Source organism: Elaeis guineensis, chromosome 5, assembly GCF_000442705.2.
Source record: "Elaeis guineensis isolate ETL-2024a chromosome 5, EG11, whole genome shotgun sequence".
NCBI classification, from domain to species: Eukaryota; Viridiplantae; Streptophyta; class Magnoliopsida; order Arecales; family Arecaceae; genus Elaeis; species Elaeis guineensis.
The window spans coordinates 126,042,446-126,062,839 of NC_025997.2; the positions used below are offsets into that span (position 1 = coordinate 126,042,446).

The 20,394-nt window shown below is 36.0% G+C and overlaps 1 protein-coding gene and 2 pseudogenes across 1 annotated transcript; 2 read left to right on the forward strand and 1 right to left on the reverse strand.

The window, feature by feature from the left end:
* Positions 1–1,711: 1,711 nt before the first annotated feature.
* LOC105045891 (zinc transporter 8-like) lies at positions 1,712–10,478 on the reverse strand. Its single transcript, XM_010924323.3, has 3 exons — positions 9,862–10,478; positions 9,504–9,653; positions 1,712–8,738 (listed from the first exon to the last, which is right to left on the reverse strand). Exons 1-3 carry the CDS (start codon positions 10,453–10,455, stop codon positions 8,433–8,435), a joined length of 1,050 nt encoding a protein of 349 aa, XP_010922625.1. The 5' UTR covers positions 10,456–10,478; the 3' UTR covers positions 1,712–8,432.
* A 6,243-nt stretch (positions 10,479–16,721) lies between these two features.
* On the forward strand, positions 16,722–17,792 carry LOC140857872 (uncharacterized; annotated as a pseudogene).
* Positions 17,793–18,616: 824 nt separating this feature from the next.
* LOC140858052 (uncharacterized) lies at positions 18,617–20,049 on the forward strand (annotated as a pseudogene).
* The last annotated feature ends 345 nt before the right edge of the window (positions 20,050–20,394 follow it).

Below are 20,394 nucleotides of genomic sequence, written 5' to 3' on the forward strand. Positions count from 1 at the left end.
TTCCCCTTCCCGGCCCGCCTGCAATGGCCCGCCTTCCCCTCCCTTGCAACCACCTGTGATGGCATCCCTCCCCAGCCCACCTGCGACTGCTCCCTCTCCCCTCCCCAATGACCACCCATGATGGCCTCCCTTGTCAGCTCGCCCGCAACGGGCCCCCCTCCCCTTCCGGCACCTGAACCCCATCTTCCCCTCCCGGCCCCATGTCCCTCTCCGACGATCGCTTGTGACGGTCTCCTCTCGCCAGCCTACCCGCGATGGCCCACCCTCCCAGCAACCACCTGCAACGGCATCTCCTCGTCGGTCCACCTGCGACGGCCTCCCTCCCCTCTCTGACAATCACCCACGACGACCTCCTCTAGCCGTGAACCATGACAAACGGATGAAAAATGCCCTCGTTCTACATTGGACCGTGAGAAACCGAGGAAAACTGATTGTTGGTCCACGCCTCTCTCTATGGACCCTGCTAGCCAAATTTTATTTTAAATGATAATATGAAAATAAAATATATAAAAAATAAAAATAATATAAAAATTAAAAATATAAAATTAAAATTTTATAATTGATTTTAAAAATTAAAATATTATAAAAAATAAATTACAACTAATTTTAGGATTGATTTTTAATTAAAAAATTTTAAAATAATTAGCGATCGATTTTACGATCGATTTCATAAATAAAAAAATATTTTAACAAAATTAATGATTGATTTTACAATAAATAAATTAATTTAAAAAAATAAAAATAATTAGCAACTGATTTTGTGATTGATTTTATTAATAAAAAATTTAAAAATAATTAATGATTAATTTTACAATCGATTTATTCATAAAAAAATATTTTAATAAATTTAGCAATTGATTTTTTGATCAATTTTATTAATAAAAAAATTTAAAAGTAATTAATGATCGATTTTATTAATAAAAAATATTTTTACAAAATTAATGACTGATGTATCAATAAAAAATTTTAAAATAATTAGCGATCAATTTTACGATCGATTTTATTAATAAAAAATTTAAAAATAATTAGTGATAAATTTTATGATCAATTTATTAATAAAAAATATTTTAATAAATTTAGCAACCAATTTTGTGACTGATTTTATTAATAAAAAATTTTAAAAATAATTAGCGATTGATTTTATGACTGATTTCATTAATAAAAAATATTTTAACAAATTTAACGATCAATTTTGCGATCGATATATTAATTAAAAAAATTAAAAATAATTAATGATTGATTTTATGATTGATTTTATTAATAAAAAATTTAAAAAATTAACGGTTGATTTTGTGACTGATTTATTAATAAAAAAATATTTTAATAAATTTAGCAATCGATTTAGCGATCAATTTTACAACTGATTTTAAAATATAAAATATTATAAAATTTAAATTATTTTTTTATTTTTTGATCTCTAAATCGGTTGCAAAATTTTGCGATCGATTTAAATTGATCGCAAAGTTTTGCAATCAGGTGTTTTTGCAACCGATTAAAATCGATCGCAAAATCGTTCATAAAATAAATTAGCAATCGATTTTTATTTTTTTACAATCAATTTTTTGGACGGTAAATTTCTATTTTCTTGCGGTGATAGCTTCACTTTCCAAATTTGGTTTCACCCATTTTGGTTTCTTGTCAATATTTTTTATATTTGTTACAATAGCTGGCTGTCAAAAGTCTTCATATTTATTGTAATAGCTGGCTTGGGACTGCAATGATAGTAACCTATGTATTTCCATTTGGAGGGTAATGAAATAATAAGGAGAATAGAAATTATCCTTAACATTAGCACTCTGTGACCAAAAAAAAAAAAGGGGCACCGGTGGCTTGCCTGGGAGGGTGGTACTAGCCAGTAAAAATGCTGAAGGGTGTTGGATTATTCTGGTGGAGTTAACACGGCCGATCGACGCGTCCGATTTGATACCTTCCTTGATGACATCCGCGTAGGAACGGCGGGAAGCGGCGGAGGGTGGATGCTGCATGGCAGGACGAGGGCTGAAGATCCGGGGGTGCGTGGGTTTAGCCGCAGGTAGAGATTCCAAATATCGAGGTTTGAAGAGTTATGGGGATTACAGTATGGTTGGTGAAGGTTGGGGTGTGTACATCGAGGCAGGAGGGTTGCACGTCTGGAGTTGTGGAAGGATAGTTCCTTACGCTCGGTTGTGAAAGAGTTGTTTTTCATGAGATTATTGTTCTGATGTTGGTCAAGGATTTGATGTGGTACGTACTGATGCTGGAGGAAGCTATTCGCCGGTCGAAAAACACCATTCAGGAGTCCAAGCAGTACAAGATTGGCTCCAGAGAGTGCGGAAGGGGCGCCTTCGTTTCACCGGAAGAGAGGCATCGTCCGGCAATAGCAAGGCACCAGGTTCCATGGGCGACACCGTCTAGGCTCAACCCGCTTCCACCGGCCATCTGCAGCAGCTTGAGGCACTTTAAAGAAATGCTGAGGAGATTTTCATAGCGGGTGAGATGGAGCGTTGGAGTTTGTTCCATCAGGTTGCTGTGAGGAGGTTGTTCGCCAAATATAGCGCCCATTCTCTGCTACTGACCTTCCAGGAGCGTGGCAATGGCACGCAGTGTTATCCCCGGAGTTTGGCTCTCTACGGGCACACGTTTAAGTTTCTCCATTGTGTTGTTGGCGGATAACCGTTGTTGAGTTTGCACCAGTGGCCAGGGGGTAATGATGGGTTGTAGGTGGGCGGTGGTATGGTGTTTGGGTGAAGGAGGGTGGAGGATGAGGAGTGTTGATGGTGGGTGGTGGTAGATTTTGCATTCTAAAGTCCTTGGAGGGATTTTTTATCTATTTACGATTAATTTTAAAAAAAATTATTAAAATAATATTGAGCTTAAATTATTTATGAAAATATCTTTTCAAAGGACGATTTTGTTTATCAACTCACCAACCTGACCGTCAGCTAGGGATCAAGTGAATCAGAGAAATGAGTCGTCTATCAAATCGGGTGACTCTCCCCTTTAAGTTAATATCTTCATTTATTTTACTCTTTGTTAATTTTAAAATATAAATATAAATAAGTAAATATCCTTCTATTTGGAATCAATAAAAATTTCAGAAAAATTAAAATTCTTAAGAATAAGAAGTCAAAACTTGGATTTTAGTTCAATTTTTTTTCAAATCCGAAACTTTTAAAAATTTTTTCTTCAGAACAAATAGGTTAAAGGATCTCAAAATTTATTAAAAATTATTTTATAACTCACTAATATCTAAAGATCAATTACCGTCAATTTTGATTTCAAAAAAATATATATTTTATATAGCCTTCCATATAGGTGCTAGTTTCCTGACATAAAAAATTTTTAGAATCCATAACGGCAGATAGTCACAAATTATGCCCAACTGACTTCAATAAATTTTGATAAAATAAGTTTAATTCAAAATAGTTTAAATTAATCAATCAAATGTGTCCTGGATCTCTACTAGTTTGCTTTAAACAATTGTTAAAGTTTAGTAACCGGGGATATCCAGTAGTATGCTAGTTGAGTTAATTGGACATTGTACTGAGTCATACTATTTGGCTCTAATTGTGTGTGTATGAACTGTCCTCTTGCCATATGATAAAAGGAATTCATGGAGCTCAAACATGGTGGATTAATAATGAAGTTGTTAGGTCAAATATCGTGGTCCCTAGATTTGATATTAGCTACACCCAAGCTTTTTGTTTTTCTTCTTTAACTCAAATTTAAAATGATAGATGAAATGTTCAAATGCTTAGTTGCAATAACCTTACATGTTAGATTCATCACCTTAGTTAAAATTATTAAGTTACCGTGCCTTTTCCTAACCATTTGCTTTTCATTTGATCATGTAATGCATCAAGAATAATTCTCCATTGGAGGTTTAGTTTATGCAACGATTTGATTTAAGAGCCTATAAAAAAATATTCAATACTATTAATTATGGTATCCTATATTACCATCCAACTTTTAACTTTCACAACCGGCAATGAACTACTTTATATTGCAGGCAAAATTTAAAATTAAGTCAATGGCAATGATGATCCTCTTCTTCTCCCTCACAACTCCTGTTGGAATAGCAATAGGTTTTGGAATATCATCTGTTTATAATGAAAATAGTCCTATCACTCTAATTATTGAAGGCTATCTCAATTCAATAGCTGCAGGAATTTTAATCTACATGACTCTTGTTGATCTTCTAGCTGAAGATTTTATGAACCCAAGGGTACAGAGTAAGAGAAAGCTACAATTTGGGATAAATCTCTCCTTACTTATAGGAGTAGGCTTAATGTCTCTTCTAGCTAAATAGGCATAGAAAGATTTAAATAGATAGGGAGGACCATTTAAATAGATAGGGAGCTCGTGGTGATAATTTTCTAATTTCTTGCTTTCTCTCCATCCTGTACTCAATTTATACTTGGTTAATCAACGGTGGATATTTTCAAATCTAAGCAAAAACCCCATTATCTCACAAAAGCAATATGACATTCGTGAACATTCTTCGAACTGATATATGTTATCAATTGCATCAAAGAGACATATTCTAAGGACACTTATTGTCAAGCTAACTATCAAATCACATGCACGCTTGCATAGTTGTCTTCTTTGTTCATCAAAAAACTATATCAACAAAACAAGTAATCATGGACAATGATATACAATGATCGAACCAACAGCTTCAGCTGATATCTGTACAAGTTGGCAAATGCAACTAGCTCCGTAGAGCAGGCAAAACCTTGGAAAATATAAGTATCATATATTTATATCATACAAAGTAATTATTTCTTTTTAAAAAAAATTTAAAAAGGAGATTATTGTGCATATAGCATAAAAGTCATCTATCTTTATTCACTTGAAAAACTGTTTTTTTTTTTTTTTGATGGAAAATGGGAGGTTTCTTATGCAGAGATTTGTATTAAAAGATATAATTATTAATTACATGGGAGAGATATGGAGCGAACTATGATTTCATCGTTTACTTGAAAATCTATATAAAGGAAGAAACAATGGTACTTTATAAGGATCAAGCTCCCGTTGTCATGCAACTAAACCTTGTAATAGAGTAGCGAAGCAAAAAGAATCAGTGGGCATACAGGACAACAAAAAAGCACAGCCAATAGATGCATCATCCAACACATACAGATCACCCATTATCATAGCCTCCAAAGAGGGGTGGAAAGTAAGGTAAGAGCAGAAAAGAGACTCAGAAGATGTAGTATATATATGCTAACAGGGGCATTGATCATCACCCAATCTCAAATCTTTTATTTATTTATAGTTAATTTTAAAAAAAATTATCAAAATAATATCGAGCTCAAACTATTTATGAAAATTCTGTTCAGAAAAAAATCCTTTCAAAAGATGACTTTCTTTGCCAACTCACTAACCTGACCGTTAGTTAGAGGCCAGGTGGACCAGAGAGTTGAGTTACCCTTTGATAGGGCAACTTTACAAGTCGCTATTTGATAGGGAGACTCTCCCCTTTGTATGTCTCCTTTTTTTGTTTTATAAGTTACTATTTGATAGGATGACTCTCCCCTTTGTGTATCCCCTTTTACTATCCATTAACTTTAAAATATAAATATAAATAAACAAATATCCTCCTATTTGAAATCAATAAAAATATTAACAAAATTAAAATCCTTAAGAATAAGAAGTCAAAACTTGAATTTTAGTTCAATTTTTTTCAAATTCAAAATTTTAAAAAAAAAATTTCTTCAGAAGGAATAGGTTAAAAGGTCTCAAAATTTATTAAAAAATATTTTATGACTCACTAACATCTAAGAATCAATTACTATCAATTTTAATTTTAAAAAAATATATATTTTATATATTCCTCCATATAGGCCTCTATAAGTAAGGAGACATTTATCCCAAATTGTAGTTTTTTCTTTCTCTGTACCCTTGGGTTTATAAAATCTTCAACTAGAAGATCGACAAGAGCCATGTAGATTAAAATTCCTATAGCCACTGAATTGAGACAGTTTTTAATAATTAGAGTGGTAGGACTATTTTCGTTATAAACAGATGATATTCCAAAACCTACTGCTATTCCAACAGGAGTTGTGAGGGAGAAGAAGAGGATCATCATTGCTATTAATTTGATTTTAAATTTTATCTGCAGTATAAAATAGTTCATTGTCAGTTGTGAAAGTTAAAAGTTGGAGGGTAATATAGGATACCATAATAAGTAGTATTGAATATTTTTTTTTTATAGGCTCTTAAATCAAATCGTTGCATAAACTAAACCTCCAATGGAGAATTATTCTTAATGCATTACATGATCAAATGAAAAGCAAATGGTTAGGAAAAGGCATGGTAACTTAATAATTTTAACTAAGGTGATGAATCTAACATGCAAGGTTATTGCAACTAAGCATTTGAAAATTTCATCTATCGTTTTAAATTTGAGTAGAAGAAAAACAAAAAGTATGGGTGTAGCTAATATCAAATCTAGGGACCATGATATTTGACCTAACAACTTCATAATTAATCCACCATGTTTGAGCTCCATGAATTCCTTTTATCATATGGCAAGAGGACGGTTCGTACGCACACAATTAGAGCCAAATAGTATGACTCAATACAATGTCCAATTAACTCAACTAGCATACTACTGGGATATCCCCAGTTACCAAACCTTTACAATTGTTTAAAGCAAACTAGTAGAGATCTAAGACACATTTGATTAATTAATTCAAACTACTTTGAATTAAACTTATCTTGTTAAAATTTATTGAAGCCAGTTGGATATAATTTGTGACTATCTACCGTTACGGATCCTGAAAATTTTCTAAGTCAGAAAACTAGCACTTATATGGAAGGCTATATAAAATATATATTTTTTTGAAATCAAAATTAACGGTAATTGATCCTTAGATGTTAATGAGTCACAAAATAATTTTTAATAAATTTTGAGACCCTTTAACCTATTCGTTCTAAAGAAAAAAAAATTTAAAAGTTTCGAATTTGAAAAAAATTTGAACTAAAATCTAAGTTTTGACTTCTTATTCATAAGGATTATAATTTTTTTAATATTTTTATTTATTTCAAATAGGAAGATATTTACTTATTTATATTTATGTTTTAAAATTAATAGAGTAAAATAAATAAGGACATTAACTTAAAATAAAGAAATGTAAATAAAAAACAGAAAGAACATAGAAAGGAAAGGGGACACACAAAGGGGAGAGTCACCCTTAGGAAAGAGGACACACAAAGGAAAGAGTCACCCTATCAAACAGCGACTTATAAAGCCACCCTATTAAAGGGCGACTCATCTCTCTGGTCCATCTGGCCCTTAGCTAGCGGTCAGGTTGGTAAGTTGGCAAAGAAAGTCATCTTTTAAAAAGACGATTTTCTTCTGAGCAGTATTTTCGTAAATAGTTTGAGCTCGACATTATTTTGATAATTTTTTTTAAAATTAACTATAAATAGGTAAAAAATCTGAAATTGAGTGATGGTCAATGCCCCTATTAGAACAAATACTACATCTTTTGAGTTCTTTTCTGCTCTTGCCTTACTTTTCACCCCTCTTTAGATGTTATGATAATGGGTGATCTGAATGTGTTGGATGATGCATCTACTAGCTGCGCTTTTTTGTTGCCTTGTATGCCCACTGAGTATTTTTGCTTCGCTACTCTATTACAAGATTCAGTTGTATGACAACAGGAGCTTGTACGTTTGTTGATCCTTATAAAGTACTATTGTTTCTTCCTTTGTATAGATTTTTCAAGTGAAAGGCGAAATCATAGTTCGCTCCGTATCTCTCCCATGTAATTAATAATCATATTTTTTAGTACAAAACTCTACATGAGAAACTTCCCATTTTCCAACAAAAAAAAAAGGATTTTCAAGTGAATAAAGATAGATGACTCTTATGCTATATGCACAATAATCTCCTTTTTAAATTAAAAAAAAAAGAAATAATTGCTTTGTATGATATAAACTTATGATGCTTATATTTTCCAAAGTTTTGCTTGCTCTATGGAGCTAGTTGCATTTGCCAACTTGTACATATATCAGCTGAAGTTGTTGGTTTGATCGTTGTATATCATTGTCGATGGTTATCTGTTATGCTGATATAGTTTTTCGACGAACAAAGAAGACAACTATGCATAAGCATAGTTGCTGATGTAGTTATGTCTTGGTGGAATGGTAAATTATAATAGTTGACTTCGGGCTTGAACTCTGTTCAAGTAAGTGTGCATGTGATTTGATGGTTAGCTTGACCACAAGTGTCCCTTGAATATGTCTCTTTGATGCGAAGAAAGTTTGCGAATGTCATATTGCCTTTGTGAGATAACGAGATTTTTGCTTAAATTTGAAAATATCCATTGTTGATTAATCTAGCATAAATTGAGTACAGGATGGAGAGAAAGAAAGGAATTAGAAAATTATCACCACGAGCTCCCTATCTATTTAAATGCTCCTCCCTATCTATTTAAATCTTTCTATGCCCATTTAGCGAGAAGAGACATTAAGTATACTCCTATAAGTAAGGAGACATTTATTTCAAATTGTAGCTTTCCCTTGCTTTGTACCTTTGGGTTCATAAATTCTTCAACTAGAAGATCAACAAGAGCCATGTAGATTAAAATCCCTATAGCTACTGAATTGAGACAACCTTTAATAATTAGAGTGATAGGACTATTTTTGTTATAAACAGATGATATTCCAAAACCTATTGCCATTCCAACAGGAGTAGTGAGGGAGAAGAAGAGGATCATCATTGCCATTGACTTGATTTTAAATTTTGCCTACAGTATAAAATAGTTCATTGTCAGTTGTAAAGGTTTTAATTGAATGGTAATATAGGATACCATAATAAGTAGTACTAAATATTTTTTTTTATAGGCTCTTAAGTAAAATCGTTGCATAAACTAAACCTCCAATGGAGAATTATTCTTGATGCATTACATGATCAAATGGAAAGCAAATGGTTAGGAAAAAGCATGGTAACTTAATAATTTTCAGTGCAAACATATGGGGAAGGAGAAAGAATACATATTTTAACTAAGGTGATGAGTCTAACATGCAAGGTTATTGCAACTGAGCATTTGAAAATTTCATCTATCATTTTAAACTTGAATAAAAGAAGAAAAACAAAAAGCATGGGTGTAGCTAATATCAAATCTAGGGACCACGATATTTGACCTAACAACTTCATAATTAATCCACCATGTTTGAGCTCACAAATTCCTTTTATCATATAGCAAGAAGGCAGTTCATATGCACACAATTAGAGCCAAATAATATGACTCAGTACAATGTCCAATTAACTCAACTAGCATGCTACTGGGATATCCCCAGTTACTAAACCTTTACAATTGTTTAAAGCAAACTAGTTGAGATTTAGGACACATTTGATTGACTAATAAATGGAATAAATTAAACCTAGTCTAGATAAGAATATCAGTGGTCTACTTAATATATCCGTAATCTCTAGTTTCTAAACTATAATTATTGGCCTGAAATCTTCATAAAAATGATTTGTTAGGTTTAAAAATCCAAATAAATTATACCTGAGCGATACATCCTCCAAGGCCCATGCCTTCAAAGAACTGATGAAAGCTTAAAGCAGCCACCAGGGGGCTTATAGTAGAGGGACTATCTGATGCACCCAGCGATATCCCAATTATCACCGAATGGACCACGATCCCCAACTCCAATTCCTACACCACATGCATCCAATCCTTGTAAGTTACCTTTATAGTGACAATAGAAAATCCTTCCTAAAAAAATTGAATCTGAAAGGTAATACAATGATATAGTTTCAACAAATTCAGTAAAAAAGATACAAAAAAAATGGTCTAAGAAATAGTTGACTAAAAAATAACTAGAAAGATTAAAAAAAAAAAAAAACTTAAAAAGAAAACACACCAGGGAGATGACGCGATTGCGCTCGAGCTTGTCAGAGACATAGACGGTGGGCCCATGAGCATGCCCGCGGGTGGCGTGGACGTGGACCACATGATGATCTCCCGCAGACCCACCCATCGCCGCATCCCCTTTGTTATTCTCGTCGCCCACCGCCCTCGCCGACCGAGTAAAATAGCTCGTCGCCAGAGTGTCCACCATCAGCGTCCCGAGGGCACCAAGCATCGCCCCGAATCCGGCAAAGGGAAAATTCCCCCAGGGGTTATCATTGAGGCACAGCGAGGTCAGGTTTTCGAAAGCGTCCGGAAGTATGTGGATGAATCCCGTGGCGAGTATGACGACCGCGGCGAAGGCTTTGATCGCGAAGAAGATATCGTTCTCCAGACTGAGAGCGGGGATGGATTTGCTCAAGATCGGGAGGCAGACGCCAATGGCACCGCAGACCAGGATGGAGAAGAACGCCGCGATTTTGAGCGGCCGGGCTTTGGATTTGTTCCGGTCCTCCTCGTCGGGGGAGCAGTCGCCGTCTCCGGCGACGGTGAAAATAGGCAAGAGGGGGAGGGAGAAGAAGAAGAGAAGGGCTAGGGGTCTTATCATCGACTGGAATTAGGAGAGAAGAAGTGAGGAGGGAGGAGAAGTTGGCATGAAGAGTGGCGGATTTTATAGGAGAGAAGCAGGAAATGATATTTACCAAAAAAGGTATGAGATTATTATTTGGAAATATCTCTGGAACGAGCGCATCCCAGCGGTTCGGGCCGTGAGAACACGCCGCGTAGTAGCGATGAAGTGGGGCGCGTTAAACTTATGAACCATTTTTTTTGAATGGAACTGATATCGTACTACATCACCTTTTAATCTACACCCTCCCTACCTCTTTTTATCAAAATTTGCTGCAAGTGGGCTTGATCGAGCTTGGATACGTAGAATTATATTTTTGAGTTTTCAGTTTTCAGATTTTGTCCAGGTCCAACCTAATCTTAATATAATTCTGACTAATTTCGATTATATGAGCAAGACATGGAGTCAAAACATCACTTCTTGTGTTTACATCCATGAGTTTTTTTTAAAGGATATTTGTTTGAGTTCAATTGAATCTTTTTTATCCTGTTAGGTCAAATCCAATTTGATTAGCTTATCTAATAAAAAATGGGGCATTAATTCGCTTCCGTCTATTCTCAGAAAGATGCTGGGATTTAGCCAGATTGAGTATGAGTCGGATCCAGAGAAATTTCTCTGCATAGAAGGATGGAGAGGGAAGGAAAAAAACAAAAAATAGAAAAGTCTTCTTTTAAAGGATATTTGTTCGAGTTAAATTGAATTTTTTTGATCCTATGAGTTCACATCCAATTTATTAGCTTACATAATCCAAAATCAGATATTAATTCGTTTCTGGGTATACTCATTGGGATTTAGCCAAATTGAGGAAGGGTGGGTTTAGGAGTGGCGACGTTGTGGTTACAGGTGGTTTAAAATCTCTGAACTAGTCCGGATGCGGCAAGAGAGGTGCCGCCATTGTGACCATGGCAGAGGCAATCGACTAGGCTGGGATGCGGCAAGAGTGATGCCGCCATCGCCACCATGGCAGAGCCAATCGACTAGGCTGGCCCACCTATCGGTTTTGGAACTTTCCTGGGATGCGGCAAGAGTGGTGCCGAGTGAAAGACCTCGGAACCGAGGATTAAATGGATGATGGATGGTATGGCCAGAATTTCTTTTATAATTAAACATATGAAAGCTTTTAAGGTTATCTGATTTTTTGTTTTTTGTTTTTTTTTTTTTTTTGAAATTCTTGTTGCGTTAAGAATCTGGTGTTTGTTGTTTCTTTAGATAAAAAAACCTTATATTTGACTACTGTCGTCTTCTATACGATATTCGAAACGAGTTGGCGAAATCACCTTCGCAGTGCTCTAGCCAAAAATGCCTTAAAGAGTATGGCGTTGAACCAAAAAAAGGTTCATGCACAGGCACTCTCTGTGGTTAGAAAAAGAAAGCATCTCTAATTTTAGATCTTTAAATATTTCAGAAATCTCAACCACTGCACGATTTTAGTAGTGTTTCTTTCTTTTTTTGAAATTGATCTCTCACACTACAGTTTCCTCCTAAACTATTTGGTAGTATCGTTTTTAATATATCAATTGTCCCTTTTTTTTAAGAATTCCATATCCGGAAAGAGTAATATATAAGGAAACCGCATGATTTCAAAATATTCCATGATCGGGAATGGGTCTAACCCAATTCTTCACCACTCTGCACACAAGTCCGCATGAAAAAAAGATGATATGCCTTTCTTAGCACGTAGTAGTTGGCATCATTATTTGACCCATACAGAAGTCTGAGCTGAAATGGAAAATAGGCGTCAGTGTCCAGCTGCTTTTCTTTCTGAGGAAAGAGTATTCATCAAGTTCTCGTGTGGCACTATGGCTAGGCCTCGTAGCTGTTACGCGCTACTGGATCATTGGAATGGGGATCCCCATGTAGTTTATCTTCCTCACTAAATTTAAAGAGAAGGGTAAAGAGAAGCATGCCAATAAATAGTGAGAATCCATTAATAATGAGATTGAGATCAGAGTCATCCATTGGGACCATCCTGCTGCTTCTCACATGCATCCCATGTGCTGCGGTTGAACGACTGTCTATAAAAACTTCCTCGATCTTTATGCAGACAAACCAATATGGAATCACAGATGTATGAAACAAGCTGATGGTGGAGCCCGGCATTCTCTCTAGTAAAGAAAATTTGCAAGAGAAGCTTTTATTTCTAGCTTTCTTATTTTAATTTGGTGTGAAAACACCTTAAATTTTCATAATTAAGACAAGCAAGGATCAATGCTGCATGCAAATGGACTCCTGTAATTTCCAAAGTCCTTCCAAGATATCTTGTCCCACTTAAATTCGGTAGGTTCTCCATCATGCAGCTCTTTTGTTTTTATTTAATTGTTTGGACCAAGATCAACGTATTCTGTTCGATTACTAGCTAGAACGGAGAACTTGACAATATTTGCCACCAACTTTACCATCATATTATATTCAAAGAATACGTACATAATAATCATTCAAAAATCTACAATTTTATGCCCAACCAATCTGATATTTGTCATCTGGACATAATATATGTGTACAAAAGTTCATTCCATGTATCATGAACACCAGGAAGGCACCAATGTGCGCACTCTGAGTAGCTGGTAGGGTTTGCAAGTTCCTCTTCACTTAGAGGAACATACTGCCTCCGGTAAATAGATGGATGACCATCTTTTTGATATTATGAAAGTTGAGTAATGTTATGCATTTGCACATGTATACCTTTTTATCTTAATCCTTCGATTGCTGTCTCGACTAGGGTTCGTCGTACCGGGCTAAACCACCCGATACGAGGAGTATCAAGTCGGACCGGCAATTTACCGGTCCAGTTCTGTCACGCTCCCGACCCGAGATTGTGAATCGAGGGTAATGGCAACTGCCGCATACTTATGAAGAACTCTCTCCATAAGCATGCAAGACATCTTATCACGATATAAATGCATCACAGCGGAATAAATTCAAATAATTATTATTAAACTTTAATTCAAGTAATTAAATCAAATATCTTACATCCAATAAAATTTTACTAAAAATAAAAACAATAGGTCTAAGTTCAATGAAGTTGACAATGCTAAATCTCGCCTCTAAAAGTTCTGTCCCAATATTTCTTCCCACGCTCGAAATTAATTATCTGAATCTGAAAAATAGAAAGAAAAGTAATGAGCTAGACAGCCCAGTAAGTAACAAATATCTCAACTAGATATTTTATAATTTTCAAGAATAATGCTGTAAATAAACATAAAAATATATTTCATGCTGATTTAATGCAAATCCAATATTTTCAAATATTCACATATAATATAATCATAAATCCGATTCGATTCAAAAACACTCGTAACTCAACAGCCTCGACTATGATCAATGTTTAACCCCCATTGGCGGGGTCTATAGAATACCAGCGCACAACCCCCACTGACAAGGTCCACAAACACCAGCGCACAACCCCCACTAGCAGGGTCCACTGAGTACCAACGTATAATCCCCATTGGTGGGGCCCACTGAAACATAGTTAGGCTGAGAGCATAAATCCGATCTGTATCAATACACTTTGTATCATAATATATCATAATTGTTCACTGAATATGTGCATAAATCGACGTACCATAATATTTCAAAAGCACTTTTCTTTCAAAACATAATTTCATAAATCATGCATAATTTCAGAGAATAATTATTTATTTTCAGAATAAATATGGAATATCTCGAGAAGATGATTCATTACTTACCTTTCACGGAGCACTGAATGAATAGATCGACTAACTTCTAGGAGATTCTTCAGTGCCTATTATCCAAAATTATATTTTTACATTAATTTTAAATTCAAAATTCAATATAAACAAATCTCAAATCAAAACCTCACTTAAAATCAGACACTTCCCTAAACTCGATCAAAATCATCAAATGAAGCCTTCCACTACGCTAATCCTAGAGGAATACTTTAGAGAGAGAGAAATTCATCAAGAGAGAGAAAATTCTAGAGAGAGAAAGTCCAATTCCAGAGAGAGAAAGTAAGGGTTCAGACTGAAAGAAGAGAGAGAAGAGAGAGAAACTCTCTCTCTCTTTTTATTTATATTTTTTTTATTTATTTTTATTTATTTATTTATATATAAATATATATATATATATATATTTTCTTTTCTTTTCTTTTCTCTTTTTCTTCTTTTTCTTCTTTTTCTTTTCTTTTCTTTTCTCTTTTTCTTCTTTTTCTTCTTTTTCTTTTCTTTTCTTTTCTTTTCTCTTTTTTTTTCTTCTTTTTCTTCTTTCGGGCTCCTTCCAGGCCGAACAGGGGACCGGCGGTCCCCTCCTTTTTCGGGCCGTTCAGGCCGCGGCCGCCACGGCGGAGGCCAGCGGCAGAGGGGGGCCACTCCCCCGGTCATGGAGAGGCATGGCCGGCGGTCGATTGCGATCGCCGACGTCGGAAAATCCAAGGAAAAAAGACCAAAATAGGGGTCTCTTTTCTGACCAAGAATCGACGACTCTCGTCGCTGGCAGCCGCGCACAAAGGCACGAGAGGAAGGGGAAGGAAGAGAGGAAGAGAAAGAAAACTCATCTCGACCTCCGGTGACCTCGTCGGTGAGCAGTCACGGCGAGAACATGACGGGTGTCCGCGGCTTCGATCGGGAAAAACAGGGAGAAAGAAAGAGGAAGGGGGCCGATGTTGGGTTTCTAGGAAAAGGGGGGCTTCATATAGAGGGCCCTAGGACTTCGAGAGGTCCTAGAACTCCCGTTTCGCCTGGGTCTCGCCGGAGAAGAAGACTCCTATCGAGAGTCTTCTTCCCGATTTTTCTTCTATTTTTTTTTTGAATGGGCTTGGGTCTATTAATCTGGGCTTGGGCTTGGGCTATAACAAGTTTGGACCCTTTTTTCGAAATTTTTCCCGAACCACCCCGAACCACTCGATTCGGTTCGGTTCGCATCCATACCGCCCAAAATCGGGCGGTATGGATCGGTTTGGTCCAGTTCGGCATGAACCGAACCGTACCGACATACCCACATGAATAAAGTGGGGAGGGAGGAGGGGGGAGGAGGGTGGGGTCAGAGACTTAAATCATTGAGTCTTAAGAGTTCTCTGAGAACTTCTCAGAGAACTCCCGAGGATTCGAAGTTTATGAAGATCTCAACGAAACCGTTGAGATCTCCAAAAAATTAGAAAAAAAAAACTCTGTCAAATTGTAGGAGTGGTTCGAAGAGAGGCTGATCTTTGATCGAAGGTAAGATAATATGTTATTTTCTTAGTAAATATTTTTTTTTAAATTTTTGTTGTTAAAAATAAGATAAGAATGAGAAAGAATGAAAATAAGAGAAAATCATGCTAAAATTTTATGATTTTGGTATAATTTAATTATATGTGATAGATTTTTTAAAGATCTACACGATGATAATTAAATTATTAATTTTTATTAATTATAAATTTTTTAAATATTTTTAAATATTTATTTATTTAAAAATTAAAAAAAATAAATTTTAGAGGAAAAAAATCAGAGTTTGGGAATCATGTTTAGAATGATTCAAGCTACTTAAATCTAATTTTAATTTTTTTTCAAATATTTAAAATAAAAAAATTATTTTTTTTAATTATTTAAATTAAAAAATTTAATTATAAAATAAAAAATATATAAAAATAGTGTTATATTTTAGTTAATTTAAAAATATTATTTAAAGTATATAACATATTTATTTTAAATTTATAAATTTTAAAATAATTATTAAAATTATTTTAAAATTATATATAATTATTTTAATTATCGTTAAACTATCGTGTTTTGTTGTACTTGCATATATTTATAAGAAAAAAAATTTAGAGCATGACGTTCGTTCACTTTAATTAATCAGCTATTTTATAGTATATATTTATTTATATAAAAATTATTAAAAAAATAAAAAAAATCAGTGTTAGTTTTGAAATTGAGAATAATGTTTAGAATGATTCAAAATAATTGAAATATTTGAATCTAACTTGAGATTTTTTTTAAATTTTTTTTGTAAATATTTAAATAGTAAAAAATATTATCAAATAAAAAATATATGTAATTAGTGTTATATTACAGGTAATTTGAAATAATTAGTATTTTATTATACCTGCAGAAATGAGTAAGAAGAAAGATCCAGAGCATGACATCGGTTGGGATCATGGCGAGATGCTCTCGGCTCAGAATCATTGGAGATGCAAATGGTGCAACACAGAGTTCAAGTGAGGAGGGGTGACTAGGTTGAAGCAGCATTTGGTCGGTGGTTATCCTGATGTGTCCATGTGTCAGAAATTTCTGCAAGAGATCCGATAATTGATGAAAAAGCACTTTGCTGATTTGAAAGCAGCGAAAGAAAGGGCAAAGCAGAAAAAGATCGAAGTAGACCGTCAAGCTGTAGAGCCACCTTCTTATCACTCTAAAGAGTCAGAGGAGGCTTCTGCTCCAGATGAGGAGGCACAGATTGAGGCTGCCATTCAGGCGAGCTTGACGGATCAGTACCAGTAGGAGGAGATGGCCCGATACAGAGAACGATTCGAACCACCATACTACGAATCAGGATCTGGATCAGCGACTGGTAGAGGAGAATTCGAGTTAAGGAGGACTACCTCAGTCAGAGAGCCTGGTGGTAGAGGGAGCAGACGCAGCATGTCTTCTTTGTTGGGAGCTTTTGGCAGTAGGAGGAGGTCCTCCGGAGATATTCCAGCAGGAGCCAGCATTCAAGATTTGGATCCACATGCTTTGCTCAGCAAAGATTCAAAGCAGCAGAGAATTGACAGTATGCTGAAAAAAGATAAGAAGAAGGATATGTGGCGAGCTATTGGATCATGGTTTCATTTCAGCCTTATTCCAGCAAATGCAGCAGCCAATCCTTACTATCGATCTGCTATTTCAGCCATAGAGGCTGCCGACCAGGGTGTAGATCCTCCAGGACTTAAGGACATCTATGGTCAGCTTCTTGACAGCAATAAGGAGGATCTGCAGAGATGGATTATTTTTTACAAAAATAAATGGCCTACATATGGTCTGACAGTGATGTGTGATGGTTGGACAGGTCCTACTAGGTAGAGCATCATTAATTTTTTGACATACTATGATGGAAAAATATTTTTTCACAAATGAATCAATGCTTCAGATAAGATGCACGATGCCACATATATCCTTGGTCTGATGGAGGAGGTGATTGATTCAGTGGGTGAGCAGCATGTCGTGCAGGTCATCACAGATAATGGACCATAATATAAGACTGCCGGAGAGTTGCTGATGGAGCAGCGATCGCAGATATACTAGACCCCATGTACTGCACATTGCATTGATCTTATATTGATGGATATCAAAAAGATTCGTAGGGTGCAGCAGGTAGTGGAGATTGCCCAGACCATTACTAGATTCATCTACAACCACACATGGGTTCTTTCATTGATGCGGACGTATACTAGGGGAGAGATCTTACGATCGGATATCACACGGTTTGCTACCAACTACATAGTACTTGATTGTCTTCTTCAGAAGAAAACAGTCCTACGTCAGATGTTTGTCAGTGTCGAGTGGCAGGAGAGCAGATATGCGAGAGCCGGCACTGATGGAAGTCATGTGGAGAACTTGGTGACGAGTCAGTCATTTTGACAGCGGGCTGAGAAGATAGTGAAGGCTATCAAGCCTTTTTATGAGGTGCTTCGCACCGTGGACAGTGAGAGATACCCCCAGATGGGCTTCCTATATTACATGATGGAGAGGGCAAAGAAACAGATCAGTGAGAATGATCTCAAGCATGCTCAAGAATTCATTAACATTATTGAGCGCCATTGGGACTATCAGATGGGCAGAGATTTGCATCTAGCTGGTAAGTTTGGATTCAAAAATATTTTAAAATATTTTTTCGAAGCATGAAAATAAAATTATGCTTAATCAGTCTTGAAATTTATCTGCAGCTTATTATTTGAATCCGAGATTTTAGTATACCATTTTGGAGATAGATATGGATAGCGAGCTTCTTACTGCTCTTCACAATGTCATATATAAGATGGTGCCCGATCTAGAAATCGCGTCGTTGTGTCTGCAAGAGGTATGCTAGTTTAAAACAGATGTAATTATTCAACTGAATTCAATATGATATATTTATAAATAATAAATATATTTTATTTCAGACAAAACAGTTTAGAGAGGGATCAGACAGTTTTGGAGTCCCATCAGCTGTCGTAAGTAAAAAACAGATGAATCCAGGTAAATTACATATTAATAATGAGCAATGTAGATTGATATATAATTTTGCTTAATAATATCATCAAATTTGATATGTAATTTTACTTTTGTAACTGAATGATGGATTCATTTTGAAATGTCAGCAGAAAATTTGAGACATATGGCTGTTTGTATTCTTTCTCAGATGGTCTCTGCTAGTGGCTGTGAGCGTAATTAGTCCACTTTCTTCCTTATCCACAGCAAACAGAGAAATCGTCTGACATAAAAATATCTCGACAATCTTGTATATGTTCACTACAATCTGAGGTTGAGGCTAAAATATATTCAGGAGGAAGTTCAGTTGAAGTACACTGATCTGACGCTGGATGATTATGCCGACGAGGATGATGATCCGATCATCGGATGGCTTGCAGGTCAGCAACAGGAGCCAGAGCTTGATGAGCCAGGATCCTCTCCACGACCAGCCAGTATGGTGGCAAGGAAGATCAGGGTGGATCCAGGGCAATGGATAGAAAAAAATATTCCACATAGGGTTCTTACTGATCAGCCACAGTCTGAGGGGATATAAGGGACTCATTCATCACATGACTCGCTATCCGATACATCTTTCCAGAGATTCGAACGAGAGATGTATAGACGTTCCTCCCGGCAGCCAGCAAGAAGGCATCCATCCTCCCAATCATAGGAAACTCAGTCACAGAGGGGTACAAGGGGGGGAAAGAAAAAGACAGTTGCACGTGCACCACTCTCGAGAGTACAGAAGCTATCTGATTCAGATACAGACATCAGGGAGAGTGATGATGATACTGGTAGTAGTAGCCATAGATTTGATGATCAGGGAGAAATTGGAGGATAGGAGACTACCGTTTATGAGACACAGCCACAGGGTGATATTCGATTCACCGGTGAGTCTCAGTTTACGCATGTCACACAGGATAGGGATCATGATGGATGAGTCAGTAGAGATCATGGGGAGCCAATTTCATATAGATGACGGGCTCCTAGAGGTCGTCCAACACATGATGCAGCTGCGGACGATCTTGCACATGGAGTAGGGTCCATGGATGTATCTTGATCATCCTCGCATTATGGATCTTATTATCCACAGCCATCTTATGATCCATATGCATATGGTGCATCCTAGGCGTCATCTTCTAGTGGTTACTACCCTATGCAGCCTGGAGCATCTTACGAATCAGATTTTGCTACTGGCATATTTGGATGGGCTCCTCCACAATTATACCATCATCTCGAGGATACTTCTCAGAGTCAGAATTTTAGCGAGAGGTCTGAGATGTCTTACAATCCAGAAAAGATACCTTATGGGATGATGAATATTCGAGAGTACGATGCAGCTTGGCTAGAGGGTTGGACTGATGTCCCTTCAGACTATGTTGATGATCTAGATATCTACGAGCGTCACAGACACTCGACAAGAAATTAAATGCAGAGTACATCTTAAGGTTCGTATATCAGTTATTGCGCTTTGTACTTAAATATTTAGATATATTTTAATACATATTTTATATTTTTTTTTTTTAGTTTTAAGATGACATAATTGAAATATAATGTAAATAAATATATATTTAAAATTTTGGATCAAGAGTCTTTGTACCGCAATCTAACTCCAAATTGAACCCAAATATGTCAATAATATGCAATATAATGCCATATTGAGGTGTATTTATCAATTATTAACTTTAAAAATTTTAAAAAAAAAATAAAAATCGAAAAAAATTATGTACCGGTACCGGACCGATACGCCTGGGTATACCATGTGTCGGTATGG